Here is a 21,622-nt window from a genome sequence, read left to right as displayed (position 1 = left end):
TCGAGGCGCCTCCGGGCTCTGCGCCTCCGCCTCCTCCGCCGCCGCCTTTTCGGCTCAGTTCCGACTTTCGCTTTCCCCTTCCCGGCTGGCTCCGCCCCCGCTTTCGCTTTCGCTTCTCTCCCGCCCCGCCCCGCCCCGGAACCCCTGCGCCCCGGTCGCCGTCCCCGGCGGAAGGGAAAGGGAGCCGGACGGGCGGAGCTCTGCGTGGGCGCACCCGGCGCCTGCACTTCCGGTCCCTCAGACACCACGATGGAGCTCGGAGAAGGATGGCGGGCGAGGCTGGGCGGGCCCGGCGGCGAGGAGGCCGAGGAAGAGGAGGAGAGCGGCTCCGAGACCGAGGTAGGCGAGGGGGCGGCGGGGAGGGAGGGAGAGCCGGGCAGCGCCTGCCCCGCTCGTCGTCCTCCTCTCCGGCGGGGCCTTGCTCTCCCTCCCTCCCTCTTTTCTCCCTCTCCCCCTTTCTCTCTCTCTTTCTCCCTCTTTCTCTCCCTTCCTCCCTCGCTCCGTCTTTTCTCCGCTCACCTCTCTTCTCTCGCCTCCCCCTAGGAGGTGTCTGTGGGCCGAGGCGGTCGCGGCGGAGACTTCGCGGCAGGCTTTGCGTTCGCCGAGGCGTCGGCGGGGCCCAGCGGAGGCCCCTGGGCGGAGGTGCTGAGGCAGCTGAAGGGGAAGGTGAGAGCGGGGGGGGGGGGCTCCGCAGGGGCACATACTCTGCGCCATCACTCCCCCCTCCAAAAAAACTCCCACCACCACCTTCTGGCCTGATCCAGCAGGGCAGCTTCTCCGAAGCCACTGCCAATTCTTCTTCATCCTCCTCTGGAGCAAAAAAGGTTCCCGAACCTTCTCTCTGTCCCCCTGCTCCTCTTATCTGAGACCTGCAAAGTCCAGATGGGAAGGTTGCTCCGTGCCTCAGGGTTCCCATGAGGTCATCCTGCTGGAGCTTCTGATCTTTGGGGTTCCACTCCTGCACTCACCTTGTTTGTTTTCTCTTATGCAGAGATCCGCTACCAGCCTGGACGAGAAGATTGCAACTGTAAGAAAGAAAAGAAAAGCCCAGGTTAGAAATTCCCACCTGTTTGGGGTCTTCTGGGTTCCTGTATCTGCGTGGATAAGGGCAGCAATTTGCCCTCGACGTTGCAGGGGCACATCATGTGATGCATCATGTTACACGTCATGTGCCAGTACTCGAGCGCTGAGTGCGGAATGGGGAGCGCAGAGCTGGGCTCCATGCTTGGCCTCCTCTTCCCCACGCGACCTCAGGCAGGGAGGAGGAGGCTGCAAGGCAGGGCTGCCAGCTCCACACTCTTGCCCACACAACATCGGCAGGGAGGAGGAGGAGGGCCACAGGATTTTGGGGCAGCTCAGTCCCCTCCTTGAAAAATTTGGGGGTGCTGAATACCCCTCAGTCCCCACCACTTGTTGCACCTGTGTGTGGATATTGTGCTGCCTTCCAAAAGTAGTGTCCTCCAAAACAAAGTGTCTAACTGGTCTATTTCATGTGCAGGGGAACCGCTGTGACTGCAGAATGACTTATCTCAGCACAACAGAACTTCCCATTTTCAGGACCCCAAAGTCAGGGCAGGTGGCTATTCATAACACCATACATTTGGAAGAGGCCTGGAAGGTCTTCTAGCCCAATCCTCTGCTTAATGCAAGATCAGCTTCTGGATGGGGCAGCATGTGTAACCCATGAAAGAGCTGTGTGGGCTTTGCCTTTTGCATGAGGTGCCTGCAGTGTGATTGCATCTTTGTAGAGACCCTTGGAGAATCTTCAAGCAGTTTTTCTGGTTCAGTGGACCATTATTTAATCGTGGAATCTTAGAGAAGGAAGTTTAGAAGCAGGCTTACAATGGCAGAAACAATTCCCTAACGTATTTGACGCTAATGGATTTGTGTCACGTAAAGTGGTGCTTTATGTTCTGGCTGCAAGAAAGATGAGAAAAAGAAACAATATTGCAAAAAGTTGCGCTGGAGATTCAGAGGTCTAATGGAAGTTAAGCTAGGTATGAGCTAGCAGGTGATGCAAACTCTGACACCCTTTCTTTATATGCTTGATGCTTTGGAGTACATAGTTGTTGTACGCTGTTTGTTACAGTTTGGCAAATTGTAATGAAATTGTTACGGTCTTTGGTCAAGACAATAAACTCTTTGGCCATAGAGAAGGAGGCTGGGCAGTAAAAAACAATGTCCCATTTGGGGGGGGTCTTTTCCAGGAAAAGCAAGCTAAACGAGGGCCAGCAAAAGAAGATGCTGGGGAGGCTACACAGGAGAATGTAGACAAGGTGGATGCTGGAGGAAGTGAGGAGGAAGATGCAAAGGAGGAGGAGGAGGAGGAGTTGGAGTCTGAGTACTCTTCGGCAGACGAGAGCATCTTCACAAAAGCTGGTAACCATGGCGATGGATGTGCTGTGCAGGCACTGGGGCAGAAGAGAGCAAGTGTGCGTCTTCTGTGCCTTACAGTGGGGCAGCTGACATGCTTTTTGCAGCTAGCTGCATGAATCAAGGTTTTAGTAGGAGGCGCTGCTCTCTGATTTGTAAGGTGTTCTGATCATCTTTTGGTCGGGGGCGGGTCATGTCGTTTTTTACAGATACACTCAAGGTGAAGCAGCGACGGAAAAGGAAGCGAGGTGGAGAGGAGGTGAGCCTTTGGATGCTGGTGGTGCTGGGTGAGAAGGAGTACCTGCAGAAACAGGGGTCCTTCCCTCATGTTGTGAGTCTGTGTTCCAGGCTTTCTCTTTCTGATCCTCCTTTCTAGGAACCCGAGCAGTTCTTTGAAGATGCTTCACAGTACGATGACAGCCTGTCGTTCCAAGATATGAACCTCTCCCGGCCCTTGCTGAAGGTAGCCAGATCCTGCTTTCTTTCAGAGGGAGATGGCGAAGGTGGTTGCCTAGTCTCTTTTGGATGGGCAAAACCTCAGCCCACACTGAGTCATCACATTTGACAGCTTTTGTGGCCCCAGGAGTAAATTAGGCAAACGTGCCTTGCCTAATTCAAACAAAATAACAAAAGAAACAGATCTGTGAAAATGCAGGCTTGTTTGGTATCTCTTATTGGAAGTACAGCAAAATAAAAAACAAAAAACTACTATTTAGCAGCAAAGAAAACATTAGGATGTTCATCATACAGTGGAACCTCGGTTTTTGAGCATCTTGGAAGCTGAACGTTTCGGAAGCTGAATGCCAAAAACCCGGAAGTGATTGCTTCTGTTTTCAAACATGTCCGCTGTGTGTTTTTCTTTTTTCTCAATGGATTTTGCCGACCTCCCATTGCTTCTTGGTTTTCGAACGTTTTCACCGAGGTTCCACTGTACTGTTAACAGGGCTCGAGGCTTCTGGGTAAATGGACCTTAAATGAGCCTGTAGTTGGAGAATGGAAGAAGAAAGTTCTTGTTTATTTATATTTAAATTTATATGCCAGCCTTTACCCGAAGATCACAGGGCGGTTCACAACATAAAAATACAAAATGAGACCACAAAATACATAAGAAAACCAAACCAAACCCATCACTCTCCTCCCACAAACACATTTAAAAAGCTGTAGAAGCTTAATCAGTCAAAGGCCTGGTTGAAGAAAAATTGTTTTTGCCTGGCGCTTAAAGATATGTAATGAAGGCATTGGGCAAGCTTCTCTGGGGAGAGCTTTTCACAAATGAGGAGCCACAGCAGAAAAGGTTTTGCCCGCCCTCTGGACCTCATGGAGGAGGCATCAGAAGAAGGGTCTCAGGTGGTGATCACAGGGTCAGGGTCACTTCATGGGGGGAGAGGGGGTCCTTGTCAGTTGTCAGTCAGTCCAGTTTATTTGCTAAAAAAGGGTTAGTAAGGTGGACATTTAACCTGCTTTCACTTTAAGATGAGCATAAGAATGTCGTTTTTAAATTAAAATTAAAATCAATAGTCCTTTTTCAATATTTGTATTGAACAGCTTAGACCAAACTCTGTCTATCAAGTCGAAAGCTGAAGGTAGATCTGTAAATGCTACAAGAAGATACTGTGTTGACCTTTTGTGCATGCACACTTTGCCGTCAAAGCAGCTGTCTAGATTGGTTCCCGCTGTTTCAGTAGGATATTTCGTTTCGCTCAGTCCACACAATTCAATGCTCCGAAATCTAGTTGAATTCTTCTCCATTATTACATGACTCAACTGTCCAAAGCTGTAAGAAGAAATTCTACCACATTCTGTAATTGGTTCCATTAGTATAAAAAAAAACACTTTCCTAAAAATTTTGATTATTTTCTAAAGATTCTGATTTTGATTATTTTCTAAAGATTCTGAAACCAGCCACCAGAATCAAGTATTTCACTTTCTGGGGCTGTAATAATAATTATTTACTGTATTTTTCCATGTATAAGACTATATTCCCCCCCCCTATTTTTTCAAGTTTAAAATTGGGGGTCGTCTTATACATGGATAGTGCATATAGGGGAGTTCTTTATTTGGAGTCCCCAAAAATAGGGGGCGTGTTATACACGGAAAAATACGGTATTAGATTGCAGAAAAGTTAAGCATTGGCATAGTTGTAGGGCAGAGACCTGCTCACACTGGCTTCTTCCCAATGGCTCTGATTGGCAGGCAATAACCGCCCTGGGCTTCAAGCAGCCGACCCCCATCCAGAAGGCCTGCATCCCTGTGGGGCTCCTGGGGAAGGACATCTGCGCATGTGCGGCTACAGGGACAGGTAAGCCCCGGGTTCAAGGGAGTGGGGGTGGGGCAAGGCTTGGGGTGGGCCAGGAGGCTGATCTACGTCTTTGTCTTCAGGGAAGACAGCGGCCTTCATTCTGCCTGTGCTGGAGCGCCTGATCTACAAGCCCCGCCAAGCCCCAGTGACGCGGGTGCTGGTTCTGGTGCCCACCCGGGAGCTGGGCATTCAGGTGCACTCTGTCACGAAGCAGCTGGCGCAGTTCACCAGTGTCACCGCCTGCCTGGCCGTGGGTGAGTGAGCAGGACCCAGAGATGGAGAGGGCTCCTTGGGGGGGGGGGCGTGACTTTGTTTGCACCCATCCTGCCCACCAGGGGAGCTCATGCCCCCGCCCGGTTTGTGTCCTTGCAGGGGGCCTGGACTTGAAGACCCAGGAGGCGGCGCTGCGCTCGGGCCCCGACATCCTCATCGCGACCCCTGGACGCCTCATTGACCACCTGCACAACTGCCCCTCCTTCCACCTGGACAGCGTTGAGGTCCTCATCCTGGACGAGGCTGACAGGTGAGGGGAATCTCTGGGCACAGGCGGGGGGGGGGAAGAGGCCCTCAGAACACCAAGAGGCCTGGCTGCAGGATCAGGCCAAAGGAAGCCCCCCCAGGCCAGCATCCTTCTCTCACAGCGGTCCATCAGAGGCCTGCCTAGGGAACCCCAGAAGCAGGACCTGAGCACAAGAGCAATGCTCTCCCCATTTGTGAACCCCCAAACCCCATATTCAGAGGTAGGCTGCCCTGGGCACTGGAGGAAGAACAGAGCTGTCATAGAACAGTAGAGTTGGAAGGTACTAACAAGGGCCATCTAGTTCACCCCCCTGCAATGCAGGAATCTCAGCTCAAGCATCCCTGACAGCTGGCCACCCAACCTCTGCATAAAAACCTCCAAGGAAGAAGAGTCCACCACCTCTCGTGGGAGACCGCTTCACTGTCGAACAGCTCTTACGGTCAGAGAGTTTTTCCTTATGTCTATAGTCAGAATCTCCTTTCTTGTCGTTTGAAGCCATGGGTTCAAGTCTTCCCATCCAGAGCGAGAGAAAACAAGGCTGTTCTTGTTAGGATATTTCCGTTCCACCTTAAAAGGGAGCAGGATGTTTGTATAACAGCCTGCGTAAGTTCCTGTCTCACAGGATGTTTATGTTGTAAGTTCCTTTCGTTTTCTGCTGCCTGTTTTGCCTGAGCAGTCGGAGCAGACGGTCATGCCTTCTTTGTTCTGACCAACGCCAAATAAACTGTAAATATGCATGTTCTGCTCTCATGCTGTGCAACTTCTGTTGTGTGAATTCTGCTGATAGAGTGTGCACTAAGCCTGAGGCTTAGTGTCGCTGAATTGCTGATATTGCCTGACTACGGGAGGTCGATGGATCGTCCGGCACCGAGCTTGGGGGCTCAGATGGATTCTATCTCCCTGGCAGTATCCCAACAATAGGTTTCGGGCCCAGATTCACGGCACTTGCAGGAGAGTAAGACTGCGACAGACTGCTGAGGTATGTGTGGGGAAAGCGAAAGCAAAGGCTTTTCGTTGCTGCGGCAAGAGCTTTTTGATGTCCGGCTGGCCTAATTGGCCTGGGAACCGAGCCAAGCAGGCTTCGTGATTTATGGGTGCCAAGATAAGGAGTCTCTGAAGTGAAGAAGACTCACGGCTGGCGTTAAGAGGTGGAATGGAGTTTTTCCAAGCCTCTGAAGCTGCTGAGTGCCCAAAATTAAATCGGGACAATTATCAGGGCTGGGCAAAATGGTGTGAGAGTTTGCTGCGTCAGTTTGGAGTCTGGCATACTGTCTGTGAAGCCCCTCCAGTTCCTCTGACAGGGAGATGGCAGGCTCAGAATTCGAGAGCCATAGACGTAATAGTCTTGTCCGTCTCTCTGGAGGAAATAAAGACGCTTGCTGGAAATCTCACGGCACGTGACATGTGGGATGCTTTGAAAAAGGCCCACCAGCCAATAATCCCAGCCCAGTGTTTGAATGCATCGGAGGTCCTGGCTGTTTCCCAGAATGCTAGTGAATGCAGAGATGCCGAGGGCACCGGTTGCAAGCTGCAGGGGGAGCTGACTGTGATGTCATCCCAGGCAGCATTCCAGCCTCCAGAGGGAGCCAAGGAGTCGGCAGCTGAGAGCTCTGTTTCTCGTGAGAACCAAGGTCAGAGCCTTTGCAGAGGCCGGAAGACCAGACGTAAACAGAGCAAGATGCTTGCAGGTGGCCAGGAGCGGGGGGGCACGTTGCAACAGCCCACGCCAGTGGAAAACAAGGCTATGTTTGCTGGCACAGCTCCACCAAAGGCTAAAGGCACGCCTGATGGCCAGGAGCAGGGGGGCAAGTTGCAAAAGCCCACGCCAGTGGAAAACAAAGCTATGTTTGCTGGCACAGCTCCACCAAAGGCTAAAGGCAAGCTGCAAAAGCCCACGCTGGTGGAAAACAAGGTTTTGTTTGCCAGCAAATCTGCTTCGAAGGGGAAGGCCAGGTTTATTGTTGACTCTGCGGCCACGCGCCATCTCACCAAAGACCGCCATCTGTTTGTCTCCTTCACACCTCAAGATGGAGAGGTCCAGCTGGCTGATGGAAGGACTTTGCAAGCTACAGGAGTTGGGACTGTGAAACTTGAAAGTCTGCATACTACGATTAGTAATGTTCTTTTTGTTCCAGGAGCTGTGGACAATTTGATAAGCGTACCACAGCTGACTGGGCGTGGTTTTGAGGTATCCTTCAAGAAGACTATCTGTGTCATCAGAAAAGGCAAAGAGGACATGTGGCATGCAAAGTTGATGGATGGTTTGTTCTGTCTAACTTATGATGACAATGGTGTTGCTATGTCTAATGCTGATACTTGTTGTGTTGCACAAACTAACAAGGTTCTTCATGCAGGTTGCATTCATGATGCACATCGAAGGTTTTGTCACCTCTCTTGGCAAGCGCTAGCCAAGATGCCTGGGTTGGTTGAAGGTTTGGACATCAAACCTTGCAAATTTCACATGAAATGTGTATCTTGTGCAGAGAACAAGGTGAAGGTTGCTCCAAAAGGCAAGGAGTCTAGCAGGCAGGCTTCCAAACCCTACCAGCTAGTTCATGCAGACCTGGTAGGTCCTCTAGCGCCCTCTTTAGGAGGAGCAAGGTACTTCATGGTTCTAATTGATTCTTTTTCCAGGTACATTCATGTGTTTATGCTCGAGCAGAAATCGCAAGCATTTCCTAAGTTCAAGGCATTCTGTGCTTGGTTGGAGAATGCTCACGGTAAACGTATTGGCTGTCTGTTTACTGATCGAGGCGGGGAATTCACTTCTCAGCAGTTTGAAGCTTTCCTGACTGAGAAGGGAATCCAGCATGACTTGTCAACGCCTAGATCGCCATGGATGAATGGGCTTGCGGAGAGAGCAAATCAAACGTTGCTGCAAGGGATAAAAACCTTGTTGCATGATGCCAATCTCCCTGAGAAGTTTTGGGGGGAGGCTCTGGCGAATTTTGTTTATTCTTTTAACAGGAGACTGTCATCACCTATTGGCTGCACTCCCTATGAGAAAATGTTTGGTAAGCAACCTAATGTCAAACACATGAGAATCTTTGGTTCTGACATGTGGGTACACACCCCACAAAGCAACAAGCTTGGGAAGCGTGGGGCACATGGTCTGTTCATGGGGTACGAAAAAGGTGCATACAGGGTATGGATGACTAACTCTAAATCCATAAAGTTCACAAGGAGTGTTGAGTACAATCCTAAGTGGGGGGAAAATGTGGGAATTTTCCAGAGTTACCCAGAGGAGGATGAAGGTGATGTGAAGAAAGCAGATCATGCTGAGAAAGCTGAGGAAACTGAGGATGATGATGATGATGATGATGATCAGAATTCGGATTCCAGTTCAGTGGGCGGCGCTGCTGCTGCTGTCAGTGACAGTGATGACACAGCAGACTACAAGAGCGCAAAGGCCTCAGTCAGACCATCTGATGAGTCTGACAATGAACTGGAAGAACCACTGTTCACCATTGGTCACTTTTCTCCTAAGAAGGAGGAGATGAGTCCAGAAGACTTGCGTCTGGTTCGCAGGTCTGAAAGGGCGACCAAAGGCAAACCTCCAAAGAGATTTGCTGATGAGTTTGCTAAGATGGCAACTGCTGTTCTTAGTAGCTCAGAGAAGGTGTGGGAACCTTCAAGCTTCAAAGAGGTCCAGGAGTTAACCTCTAAAGATGCTGAGCCTTGGCTTAATGCCATGAAGGCTGAAGTTGATTCCTTAAACAGGAACCAGACTTGGGAACTGGTACCGGTAGTCCCAGGAATGAGACTGGTTGGCAGCAAATGGGTCTTCAAGGCCAAGACAGACCAGAATGGCAAGGTTGTCAGACACAAAGCCAGATTGGTTGCCAGAGGTTTTTCACAGGTACCAGGGCAGGATTACCACGAGACCTACTCACCCACGGTCAAATATGAGAGCATTCGGCTGATGCTCAAGATCGCTGCGGAGGAGAAAATGCATGTTTCCCATCATGACATTAATACAGCTTTTTTGTACGGAATTTTGAACGAGCAGCTGTACATGCTTCCACCTGACGGGATGCAGATACAGAAGGGAATGGTCTGTAAACTGCGGAAATCCTTGTATGGTCTCAAGCAGAGTGCCAGGTGTTGGAACACAAAACTCACTGAAACGTTGCTTTCTCTAGGTTTTCACCAGGGCAAAGCTGATCCGTGTGTGTTTGTCAAGGAGGAGGGGCAAAACAAACTGTATTGTTTATGTTTTGTTGATGATCTTCTGATGTTTTGGAAGAATCAGGCTTTTTACCAAAGCACCCTAGCTCAGCTGAAGGAGCACTTTGACATGAAGGATCTTGGTGAGGTATCCAACTATCTTTCTCTGCAGGTGGAGAGGGACCAAGCAGGTAATTTTCTGGTACACCAAACACAGAAAATTGCTGATGTATTAACCAGGTTGAATTTGGTTGATGCAAACCCAGCAGACACACCGATGGTGACAGGTTACCAGGTAGACAGTACTGCTGAAGCGTTTTCTGACACAACGCTGTACAGATGCATTCTAGGCAAGCTGAATTTCATTGCCAGATGTTCAAGACCTGACATTGCTGTAAGCACTAACCTGCTTAGCAGACATGCTAACAATCCTACTGTTCAGGATTGGAAAGCTCTGAAGCGCATAGCCCGGTATTTGAAAGGGACTATGCACTACAGGCTGAGGTTCACCAGTCAGAAGACTGGAGGTCTTGAAATCTTTGCAGATGCAAGTTTTGGAAGTGACACCACGGATGGTACAAGCACTTCTGGAGTATGCTACATGTACAACCACTGCCTGTTTGACTGGTTGTGCAAAAAGCAGACGACAGTTAGCCTAAGTTCCTGTGAAGCAGAACTCAATGCTCTGTCATTTTCACTCATGGATTGTGAATGGTTGATGCAACTGTTTAAGGACATTGGGGTTTCTGTGAAATGTCCTATACAAGTGTATCAAGACAATAGATCTTGTTTGGCTTTGCTGAACTCGGAGAGTTGCAAGCAAAGGACCAAGTACTTGCAGATTAAACTACATCGTGCAAGAGAGTGTATTCAGAAAGGACTCATTCAGGTGTCCTACATGCCAGGAAATGAAATTCCTGCTGATCTGTTGTCTAAGGTTGTTAACAGAGAACAACTGAAGGTTTACGCACAAAGGTTGCAATTGGGTTGAACCACAGGTACTACAGGTTACACGGAAAGGGGGAGGATGTTAGGATATTTCCGTTCCACCTTAAAAGGGAGCAGGATGTTTGTATAACAGCCTGCGTAAGTTCCTGTCTCACAGGATGTTTATGTTGTAAGTTCCTTTCGTTTTCTGCTGCCTGTTTTGCCTGAGCAGTCGGAGCAGACGGTCATGCCTTCTTTGTTCTGACCAACGCCAAATAAACTGTAAATATGCATGTTCTGCTCTCATGCTGTGCAACTTCTGTTGTGTGAATTCTGCTGATAGAGTGTGCACTAAGCCTGAGGCTTAGTGTCGCTGAATTGCTGATATTGCCTGACTACGGGAGGTCGATGGATCGTCCGGCACCGAGCTTGGGGGCTCAGATGGATTCTATCTCCCTGGCAGTATCCCAATCTCTGCCATGTGACAGCCCTTAAGATATTTGAAGACCGTCATGTCACCTTTCAGTACTATGAGGAAGGGGAAGAAAAGCATCTCCCTCTTTTCTTTCTTCACCCTGTGTGTTATTTTGCACACCTCTTATTTTCTGCTCCCCTTTCCCTTGCAGCCATTCCTTGCAGGGTGCTGCCCCATCCCCTGGCATCTCGGCCTTTTGGCGCAGGCTGGCTGGGTTGTCAGTTTTTGTGCCTCACCCCCACCCTCTGCCCTATTTGCTCACCTGCCTCTCCCTCTCCCCACAGGATGCTGGATGAGTACTTTGAGGAGCAGATGAAGGAGATCATCCGGCTGTGTTCCCAACATCGCCAGACCATGCTCTTTTCTGCCACCATGACAGACGAGGTACCGAGGGAGACCCAGAGAGGCGACTGGGGAGGGTGCGGTTGTGACAATGCGCTGGGCGGATAGGAAGTGGCCACAGGAATCTTGTAATGTATTTGAATCTTGGTGCTCTGCTGCAGAACAGTGACCCCCCTGTGATCTCCCTTGGACCGGGATGTCCTGCTTCTCTTTGGAGGAGTGGAGCGTTAGGGGGACCTTCCTGGCAGGGCTGACAAAGCTTCCCCCTCTCTGGCAGGTGAAAGACTTGGCCTCCGTTTCCTTGAAGAACCCTGTCCGGGTCTTTGTGAACAGCAACACAGATGTGGCCCCGTTTCTGCGCCAGGAGTTTGTCCGCATCCGGCCCAGCCGTGAGGGAGACCGGGAGGCGATTGTGGCAGGTGGGAGCCTGGAGTGGGGGTCCAGCAGCCCTCAGGGGCAGCTTCTGACCCCATAGCACATAGCCATAATGGTTGCTCTGCCGGATATGAGTTGCTGGGAGAGTCGCTCTTGTGCTCAGATCCTGTTTGCCTCTTTTTGGCTGCCATGAGAAGAGGAAGCTGGACTAGATGGGCTGTTGGCCTGATCCATCAGGCTTTTGAGAACATCAGAAGAGCCTGCAGGATTAGGCCAAAGGCCCATCTAGCCCAGCACCCAAACAAATGCCCCAGTGAGGAAGCCCCCCCAAGCCCGATTTGAGCACAAAAGCCCTCTCCCCTCCTGTGGTTCCCAGCTGCTGGAATTCAGAAGCACTGCAGATACAACTGTGGAGGCCGAGCGTGGCCATCCTGGCTAAAAGCCACCGAAAGCCCTCTCCTCCCCCATGCTATTTTAAAGCATCCTAGGTTGGTGGTCGTCACCTCCTCCTGTGGGAGTGAGTTCCACAGGCCATCTGTGAGTTTTGTGTCCTCCCATCCCTCTCCTCCTCAGCCCTGCTGACTCGGACATTCCTGGACCACGTGATGCTCTTCACGCAGACCAAGAAGCAAGCGCACCGCCTGCACATCCTTCTGGGCCTGATGGGCCTCCGTGTCGGGGAGCTGCATGGCGACCTCTCGCAGGCGCAGCGCCTGGAAGGGCTCCGGTAGGCAGGGTTGGGAGTGGGGAGGAGGGGTGTGTGCAAGAGAGGCCGGCTGCTCCTGACGCTCCCTCTCTGCGGGCGCTGCCGTTGTCTGCAGGCGCTTCAAGGACGAGCAGATTGATGTGCTGGTGGCCACAGACGTTGCGGCACGAGGACTGGACATTGAAGGTGTCAAAACGGTCAGTGTCTCTCCCCTCTCTGTTCCCCAGCTTGGCTCCTGCTCAGCTTCTCACTGGGAGAGCGGGATGCCGGACCAGGTGGGCCCTTGCCCCAGTCCCGCAGGTGCTCTCCTGAGGCTCTCCTGTCTCGCCACAGGTGATCAACTTCACTATGCCCAACACCACCAAGCATTACGTGCACCGCGTGGGGCGCACAGCACGCGCAGGGCGGGCCGGCCGCTCCGTCTCCCTGGTGGGCGAGGAGGAGCGCAAGATGCTGAAGGAGATTGTGAAAGCCGCCAAGGCGCCCGTCAAGGCCAGGGTCCTTCCCCAGGGTAAGCATGGTGGCAGCAGGGCGGGGTTGGGCAGCAGGGCATGGGGACGGGCACCCTTAGGCCAGGGGTGGCGCTGTGGGAGGCTGAGCAGCTGCCCTTTGCCCCCAGATGTGATTCTGCGCTTCCGGGAGAAGATTGAGAAGCTGGAGTCGGACGTCTACGCTGTGCTGCGCCTGGAGCGCGAGGAGAGGGAGCTGCAGCACTCGGAGGCCCAGGTGAGGAGGAGGCCTTAGGGGTGCCTGGGCTCATGGAAGCACTTATCTTTGCAAAAGGAAGCAAGCAAGTTCCTGCAGAGCAATTTGGTTTGAGTGCCTTCCTTCTTTGCCCCTCCGGGATTCCTCTTTAGTTGGCTCCTTTTGTGGTAACTTCCCCCGTGGGACACAGCCCCGCCAGGTGGATGAGGGAACATGGGGCAGCCCTGGTTTGGCTTCCTACCGAGGTTCCTGGGCATTGAGGCTGTGCCCAAAGAGGGGCTCTCCCAACAGCAGCCCCTTGACTTTGCTCTCCTCCTAGATCAACACTGCCAAGCGGAAACTGGAGACAAGTGCTCAGGAAGGGGCGGAGGGCGCTGCCCGCAGCTGGTTCCAGAGCCGCGAGGAGAGAAAAAAGGAGAAGCGTAAGGGCCTGGCCGGGAGAGCGGGAGGGGGCGGGGGGGCCTTGGCCACAAAAGGGGGTTCTTTCCTTGCCTGGCTTCTCACCTTCTGCCTCTGGGATCTCGCCTCTCCCCCAGTTGCCAAGGCCCTGCAGGAGTTTGACTTGGCGCTGCGAGGCACCAAGAAGCGGAAGAAGTTCATGAAGGAGTCTCAGAAGAAGGCGGCCCAGCTGACGGTGAGCAGTGGCTGAGTGTGTGTGTATGGGGGGGTGGTTGTTTTGAGGGGCTAGTGAGTGAGTTTGGGGGGGAGCACTGCTAGCCCCCTTTGTGCTTTCCCTGCAGCCGGAAGAGCGGTCCCAGTTCGAGATCCTGAAGTCCCAGATGTATGCCGAGCGTCTGGCCAAGAGGAATCGCCGGCCCAAGCGTGCCAGGGCCATCCCCGAGGAGGCTCCGTCCGCAGCGGCCAAGGGAGGTAAGCAACAGCTCCACTTCTCGGGGGGGGGGGCTGCCAGGCTGCAGGTCGCCTTGGCTTCAACCTGGGATCTCCCTCTCTGCCACGTTCCTCAAGGGCCCAGGCAGCAGCACAAGAAGAAGACGTCCGTGTTTGATGAGGAGCTCACCAACACCAGCCGGAGAGCCCTGAAGCAGTATCGGGCGGGGTGAGTATTGTGCGCCCCCCATCATCCCTTTCCTTCACGGTCCTGGTGATCCTCTTGCCAGGGCTAGGAGTGACCTCTCCAGTCCACAGATGAGGAACAAAGGCGATCTTTGATGTGCAGAGCGCCCCAAGCAAGAAAGTTGTTGGGGGCTTGGGAGCCAGAGTGCAAGGGGCTCCTGCTTTCCCAAAAGTACCAAGCAGTTGGCATCGAAACCAGCTGCTAAAATGGGCCAGAAGTTCCCCAGCTAGAATAATCTACTCCAACCCCCTTCAGTAAAGGAATTGCGCCCACCTCTTTGGGGGGACAGGCTTGTGCCAGCCCCGCCCCCTCTGTCAGCAGAGGCCCTGCCTGGCCGTGATCCTGACATCTCTTTCCTGCAGGCCCTCGTTCGAAGACCGCAAGCGCCTGGGTCTTGGCTCAAGAAGGAAAGGAGGGAATTTCAGAGCAGCCAGCTCCAGGTGAGGCTCCTGTGCTCCCTGCCTTTTCCACCCATGTCTCTCCCTCCGGCTCTCTTCTGCCTCTTCCACCAGAGGACTGACGCGCTTTCTGCTTCCTGTCCTTGTGCAGGTACAAGAGGAAGAAGTGAGGCAGCTCTCCTGGGCTGCCTTCGTGGGTTTCTGGATGGCGGAGGCCCTTTTGAGGCTTGGAATCCAAGTGAGTCTTCCTGGAGGCAGCAGCACCAGCCACATCCGGGCAGCTGGAGGCAGCTTTGGCCTGGGAAGGACAAGCCAGACCGCTTCCCACTGTTGCGGCCTGAAAATCGGAATTCACCAGTGCCTTGCTTGCCTGCATATTGCAGCCCCATTTGCTTTCTAACATTTCTCACCGAGGAAGAAACTGTTCATGTTCTGAAAAACTGTAGATTATTCTACATGTTTATCATTAAAAATGACTTTTTCGACACACTACAGGTCTCATTGACACTTTCTAAAAAAAAAGGGTGTGGGTGATGGTAGAGAACCTCTGTGTGGAATTTGGAAAGTGTACCACTCAAGTGTGCTGTGAAATATGAAGTCAAAAATTCCCAGTGTCAGGACAGAACAGTGTAATAAGATGGCAGAAATCTTGCTATAAATCATGATTTATTTACAGCTCAATTATTTGCATTTATAATTGCATTTATAATTGCCCAGAATGGGACAAAACAAGAAAAATACGTACCGTATTTTTCGCTCTATAGGACACACTTTTCCCCCCTCCAAAAATTAAGGGGAAATGTGTGTGTGCGTCCTATGGAGCGAATGCAGGCTCCTTGGCTTCAGCGATAGCAACGCAAAGCCTCTGAAGCGCAGAGGGAGCGCTCCCTCCATGCTCCGGAGGCTTCGGGTTCCCCCTGCCGCTTCGCTGAAGGGGCGCTGAGCAGAGGGGGAGATATTTTTTTTCTTGTTCTCCCCCTCTAAAACAAGGTGCGTCCTAAAGAGTGAAAAAATACAGTATCATGCCTCTAATGCTGTGAGGGAGAAATTCTTTTTTCTTTTTTCTTCACAATAAGCTTTTTCTGTGCAGCCTGGGCAGGAGCCGTGAACAATGTTATAGTTAATTGTTGTAGCTTGTTTTCCCTTACCACACCCCACTGCTCTGCTCACAATTGTGAAGGATATTCTTATGTTATGAATGGTCCGTGTCACCATCAAGAAAACTCTGGATTGTCCATAGATCAAGCGACTTTTAAGTTCTTAACCTAGCTCCTGGTTGTCATCCTAGCCAGATGTTTCACTGATAATCAGTCGGTCCATCATTGGAAAAATAAGACTTTAGTCTTGCCCCAAAATGGCACGTAGACATTCCATTTGGCGACTGTAACACTGCCCACAGCCCATGCCGTTTGGGGATTTTTCTGTCTAAATAGCAAGCAAGTTCTCAACTGGGGCTTTTCCTGCCTGCCTCCTAGCAGCAGATTAGCAAAAGTTCAACCTCATCCTCTTCAGGAATGTTTGAGCAGTTTGATGCCTTGGCAGCAACCACAGGGACACGGCTGCAACGTCCCCCTCCCCCAGGCTTTGCCGTGAGCTCCCTGCACTGAACCTAAGATGAGGGGCAAGAAACTGGTGACTAGCTTCTGAATAGCTCTTGCTGGAAGCCACAGGAGGGGAGAGGGCTGCTTTTGTGCTCAGGTCCCGCTTGCGGGTTTCCCACTGGGGCATCTGGTCAGCCATTGTGAGAAGAGGATGCTGGACCAGATGAGCCACTGGCCTCATCCAGCAGGCTCTTCTTAAGTTCCTGAGCCCAGGGGAAGAGCCCTCCAGGAAGCCTAGACTTGTTTGCTTTGCTCAATCTCAGAATAAATTTGCACCACCACAGCAGGAAATTTCCCAGTGTTTATTAGAAAGGGCAACATGACAACCCCCAAAATATAAAACATACACACAACCCCCCCACCCCACCATTCCCTCAGGGTGAACAAGACAGAAGTCCAAAGGCTCAAATTCTGCTCCCTTCACAGCGTCCCCTCTCAGGGCCTGGGTGGGCGCATGCCAGGAGGAGGGGGACCTAGAAAGGACAGAACAGAGGCAATCAGCTTTGCAGCTCCGGCCCCAGGAGGCAGCAGTGCTCTTGCGCCCCAAGGACAACCTTGCCCTTCCCTTCCCCTTAGTTCCAGTGAGATTTCCATTCACAGGAGGCCGACAGGCAGCCGGAAAGCACTCTGGCTTTGGCTTCACCCGCACCCTTGACTCACCTCTCATGCCAGGGGGAGGAGGCCTCATGCCAGGAGGGGGCATGCCCATCGGGGAGCCTCGGCCAGGCGGCATGCCCATCGGGGGGCCCATGGGGGGCCGCATGCCAGGGGGAGGCCCCATCATCCCTGCAGTGAAAAGGAAGCCACTTCAGTCCCCTTGACTCCGCAGACCACCCCTCCCCCAAGTCCCAAAGTGAACCTCAGAGTAATCCTGCTTTGACACCAACTCTTCACAGTGCTCAGTTACTGTCATTTCATCCCAGGTTCTGCCAGTCTGGGTGGGGGAGGCAACCGGGTTGCTGCTTACCTGGAGGTGGGGTCCCTCTGCCCATAGGTGGAGGGGGGCCTCCGCGGCCGGGCGCATACTGAGTGGGGGCTCCTGCAATACTGGCTGTTGCGGCAGCCGCTGCAGCAGCAACTGTCCCTCGGCTCTGAGGAGTCATCACCTGGGAGGGGAGAAGAGGCTTTTAGAGATCTCCTGCAAGTGAGATCCCAAGCTAGAGGGATCCATTGCTGTTCCCTCCCCTGCCAACATCCAATGCCAATGTCCTTGAGCTGCCCCAGACTCCTCCCCCCTCAAGCCATTTATTGGGAGGACGTGCCTCCTGCTTACCTGCTGGGATGGGCCACCAACACCACGCACGGGGCCAGCCAGGCCTGCGGGTGCCTGGGGCATGGGAGCTCCTGCGGGGACGCCCCTTCCAGCAGCTCTGCCAACACCAGGTCCTCCAGCGGCTCCAGCCAGGGGCACGCGAGCGATGCCAGTCTGAAAGAGCCAAACAGTAACTGAAGCAGGACAATTTTCCAGTGGTGGGGGTGAGGTTCTTAACAAAAAACCTACCATGCTCAGCAGTGAGTCAGGACACCGCTTGCATAATAATATTTTTTTTAATCTGGGGACGGACTGACACATACACTTATCTGCTTCACCTTTGTCTTCCCAACCCCAAAAACTGACTTTTCTCCCAGCACTCCCCTGAAACTCCAGTTTCTTTCTTCCAAGTACCACACCAAGGAGTATTTGGCTGCCCTACTCCTCTCCGCCGCCATTAATCCCCATCCTCTCTGATTGATTTCTTACCCCTCCCTGGTACTCTCCATGTTGATTTTTGATTCTGTGCTATTCCTGATATGTAGAAGAAGCAGACATTTCAAAATAAATATATACTGACATGTCCTTTAGTTCCAGAAGCAGACTGTAAATATTTTAGAGCAAACCCCAAAAGCCAGACTTAGTCGATGCATTGCAATTTTAAAGGGGTGCTGTCAGGACCCCTCTACTAAGCTATTCTGGGAAAGGACAAGGTCACAAGCAAACATCTCCCCTAATCTGGCTCCGCTTACATCTTTTGGGGGTGGCCCCTCGACTGTCATGGAGACCAGATTCTCTCCTCGCAGCAACACCAGGCCCAGCACTCGCTTCTCTTCCCGCTCAGGCTGCTTGGAGTTCTTGGGCCTAGAAGGAAGGAAGGAAGAAGCAACCCAAAGCTGTGTCACAAGCATCTCTGCCCCTTACACCTACTTTTACAGGGGGTGACCTGTTGGCCCCTCAGAGAGGTGGGTGACATGCCACATTGGAGGGGGGTCAAAGGGGGAGAGAGAGACCGAATGGGGGCCCCAGGCTATGGCAGAAGCACCACCGTCCCTGGGGTCCTATGGGCAGAAAGCAAGGCTTGCCCTTCCCCAAGGAGGACCAGGCAGGGGGAGACCCCGGCCGCCTTCAGGGCTCCTTTGGTGACGTGATCTTGCGCCCCTGACAGAACTGTCCAGATTGTGCCCCCTAACCACTGACAAATGAGCTCTTCTTTCTGCCTCTCCTCCACGCCCCCATTCAATTCACTCTATTTAAAACCTTTTATGAGGCAAGAATCAATATTTCTATTTATAGACATATTTATGGGCACATTTTAAGCCAGTTTAGCAGCGTGCCCCCAGCCTGTGCCCCTGGCGGGGGCCCACCTCTCCAACCCTGAGCTATAGCCCTGGTTGCAGATGCCCCTCCTTCCACCTGACTGGTTTGTGCCTCAGGAGGTGTCATGAGGGGCTGGGTCGGGGGCCCCTCCTGGGCCGGCCTCTGCTTGGGGGTGTTGCTGAGGGGGCCCCCTAGCCCCTCCCCCCCGGCCGCTCACTTGATCTTCCTGAACTCGTCGCAGTCGCAGAGGATGAGGTTCATGTGCTTGTCGAAGGCCTTGAAGGTGCCGATGAAGACGCGGCCGTCCTGCAGGATGCAGCGCATGCGGTAGTCGATGTGCTGGAGCATCTTGCTGCTCTTGCCCACCGTCTGCGGGGGAGGGGAGAGTTGGGGGGGAGAAGTTTGATAGGTATTTTGAGGTCTTAGATATATGGTAACCGCACGTACATAGATCAGCACAGGAAGACCGATCTGAAGCCATTTTGATTTCTAAACTGAGCAAATGTTTTCTCTGCAAGGTCAAGGGAAAATGGAAAAGCCTCCTCATTGTCTTTTCCTTCACAAATCCTGTCTTAAGGGTATGTCTGTGTTTGAATAGGGTGTGAGCCTGTGACCTGGCCCAGAACTAAGTATTTATCATTACAAAAGACTGGCCAGGCTCCCCAGGGTATCCAATCAAGTGACCATTAACAGGTAACCTGCCAGACAGGAGGTAAATAAGGACAGGAGAAAAACAACATTCAAATCTCTGCTTAGACCGCCTTTTCTGTGATGTAGGTATGATGTTTCTGGGGGTGGTCTTTGACTCCAAGGTGGGCAATTTAAAATGTCTATATAAGGGCAGGCACACCTTTGTTCTGGGTCCTCCTCCTCTCCTGCGTGTGGTGAGGGGAGCCCCCTGCTGCAACAGATCGATAAAGATCAGGCTTACGTGCTGCTTTGCTTCTCCATATTCTCTGCTTGGCCTCTGTTATTCTCTCCTACCCACCTAAGGCTCTATACGGGCTCTTGTGTCCCCCATAAGGGAAAAGGGGCAATTTTTGATTACAACAGAAGGAGGGGAAGGGGCCCCAAGCCCACCCCCCCCTCACCCCCCTCACCATGGTGGCGTCGGCGTCGGTCCTCCTTCCCTGCGCGGCTCCCTCTGCCTTCCTTCCTTCCCGCCGCCTCACGAACCAAAGACGCGCCTCGCGCTGCCTGAGCGGAACCGGAAGCGCCCGCCGACCGGACGTTCCCCGCCATTCTTCCGGCGCCCGCCCCCGCCCCTCGGAGGCGGGGCTCGTTGCCCGGGCGACCGCCGGAGGAGGGCGGAGCTGCTCGGTCTCCATGGCAGCCGGCGCCGGGCGACGAGGCCCCGCCTCCCGGGCTGGAGAGAGACGGAGTGGAGCGGGCGCCAATGGGGGACGAGGCGCGCTCCTGAGTGGCGGGTGTCGCTGGCCAATGGGGCTGCGCGGCCGGGCGGGAGGGGCGGGACGCAGCCGGGTCCGCGGCCGGAGGGAGAGCGGCGGCGTCGGCGGCGGCGGAGCGGAGGGTCCCGGGCAGCCGGGTGAGCGCGGGGCGGGGAGGGCGGCCGGCCTCGGCTCCGGGGCGGAGCGGCGACTCTCGGGGCTCCGTTTCCTCCGCCCCCTCTGTCTGTTGGTCACGCGGGGGGGGGAGGGGCCCGGCGACTTCAAAGGGAGTCTCTCCCCCGGACGCCGCTCTGTGCGGGGGGGGGGACACGGGCGCCCCCTGCTGGGCCTGCGCGAGACCGGCCGGCCCCCTCCGGCCCCCCATCTCCGGACAGAGGCCCTCGCGGGCCGCCGCCTGCTCTCCTGCTCCGGAGAGGCCCGCGGGGGGGGGGCGTCTGGAGGCTGGCGGGAGGGAGGGAGGGAGGGGGCGGCGACCCCCTCCTTTGGCCGGGAGGAGCTGCTCGGCTTCTTCCCCCAACTGGGCGCCCGGCAAGCATCTCCCCCCCCCCGCTGGGACCTTCCCATAAGCCGCAGCTGTAGGGGGACTCCTGCTCTTGCCCCCAGTGGGGCAGCTGCGCCTCCCTGGCCCATCTGGGCCCCCATCTCTGCTCCCCCCTCCCAGGCAGGCAGGGGCTGGGGGTGGGAGGGCCTGGGGGGCGAGAGCGCCTGGTCCTGCGGGAGAGGAGGGGGCAGCCCCCCCCCGAAATGCCCCCGGGCTTCCTGTCGCCTGGCTCTTCTGCAGAAGGAGGCTGGTTCCTCTTCCCTTCCCAGAAGGAGGCGGCTTCCTCATGGGCTGCTGCTGCTTTTGCTCTACCACAACCTGGCTGGGGAGCCACAACTCCGGACTTGCCTGGGGTGGGCAGCACCCTGGGGCGCTGCAGAGTGGCAGTTGGGGGAGAGGCAAAGAAGGGACTTGGGGTGTGGAGCTGCCTGGTGGGCTTGGCAGCATATGGGGTTTGCCATGCCTGATGGAAGCCTCTGCCCAAGCATTCAGGGCGGGACGTTGGAGAAACACACCCTTCTTTTAAAAAGAGCCAGCAGAATGCGTGCATGTGGGCATCCGGAAGAGATGCAGCGCTAGCTAAATCTCGGGTTCGATCTGCAGTGCCCTTTATTTCAGGGGTCCATCCCTGGGAGACCCAGCTCCCTGGGCTCACTAACATGAAATAGTTTAGCGCCTTCATCTTCACCTCTCTTAAAAACTAAAGGGCAGATCATAATGGTCAACTGTGATGCCCTTAAAATATATTCAACTTTTCTTGGAAAAACAGGTTGGATGTATTGTGTATGTTGCAGCCTGCTTTATTCCCCCCTCCAAAAAAAAAAAGACCTGTTCAAAAACTTGCACAGCCCATAATGACCCACATCTCCTGGCAAAAGTAAGAGTCGGTCACATAAAGCTACTGAACCCTAGAGCTGCAGCAGCAGCAGCAGCAGCCAGGAGAGGGTTAAGTGCGCCTGGCCTTGAATAGGAGGCTGGTGGTGAAGGGGAGGCAGGCAGAGGCACCAGCTGCTCTGGCCCCTGCGAGGCAAAGAGGTGCTGAGCCCGTGTCCTCCCTGGCATCCCTTGGGAGGGGGCCTGGCTGGCTGCTGTGGTCAGGAGAGGGGCCCCTCACTCGCCTGCGCTTCCTCTGGGGCA

At 53.8% G+C, this 21,622-nt stretch overlaps 2 protein-coding genes across 2 annotated transcripts; one reads left to right on the top strand and one right to left on the bottom strand.

Moving 5' to 3' along the window:
- The first annotated feature begins 205 nt into the window (after nucleotides 1-205).
- On the top strand, nucleotides 206-14,849 carry DDX27 (DEAD-box helicase 27). The gene is made up of 21 exons (XM_053394825.1): nucleotides 206-339; nucleotides 544-666; nucleotides 992-1,051; nucleotides 2,208-2,379; nucleotides 2,583-2,632; nucleotides 2,750-2,836; nucleotides 4,567-4,672; nucleotides 4,753-4,926; nucleotides 5,045-5,195; nucleotides 11,046-11,145; nucleotides 11,381-11,522; nucleotides 12,052-12,205; nucleotides 12,300-12,381; nucleotides 12,518-12,695; nucleotides 12,804-12,910; nucleotides 13,209-13,311; nucleotides 13,426-13,523; nucleotides 13,630-13,759; nucleotides 13,856-13,946; nucleotides 14,327-14,404; nucleotides 14,514-14,849. Exons 1-21 carry the CDS (start codon nucleotides 250-252, stop codon nucleotides 14,530-14,532), a joined length of 2,295 nt encoding a protein of 764 aa, XP_053250800.1. The 5' UTR covers nucleotides 206-249; the 3' UTR covers nucleotides 14,533-14,849.
- Nucleotides 14,850-16,250: 1,401 nt separating this feature from the next.
- SNRPB (small nuclear ribonucleoprotein polypeptides B and B1) lies at nucleotides 16,251-19,731 on the bottom strand. Its single transcript, XM_053394822.1, has 7 exons — nucleotides 19,636-19,731; nucleotides 18,753-18,904; nucleotides 17,968-18,079; nucleotides 17,237-17,389; nucleotides 16,931-17,069; nucleotides 16,624-16,749; nucleotides 16,251-16,436 (listed from the first exon to the last, which is right to left on the bottom strand). Exons 1-7 carry the CDS (start codon nucleotides 19,636-19,638, stop codon nucleotides 16,399-16,401), a joined length of 723 nt encoding a protein of 240 aa, XP_053250797.1. The 5' UTR covers nucleotides 19,639-19,731; the 3' UTR covers nucleotides 16,251-16,398.
- Nucleotides 19,732-21,622: the final 1,891 nt, after the last annotated feature.

This window comes from Podarcis raffonei, chromosome 6 (genome assembly GCF_027172205.1).
Source record: "Podarcis raffonei isolate rPodRaf1 chromosome 6, rPodRaf1.pri, whole genome shotgun sequence".
In the NCBI taxonomy this organism is placed as follows: domain Eukaryota; kingdom Metazoa; phylum Chordata; class Lepidosauria; order Squamata; family Lacertidae; genus Podarcis; species Podarcis raffonei.
The sequence above is the reverse complement of the archived record's forward strand: the minus strand, read 5'-3'. Positions and strand labels throughout refer to the sequence as shown.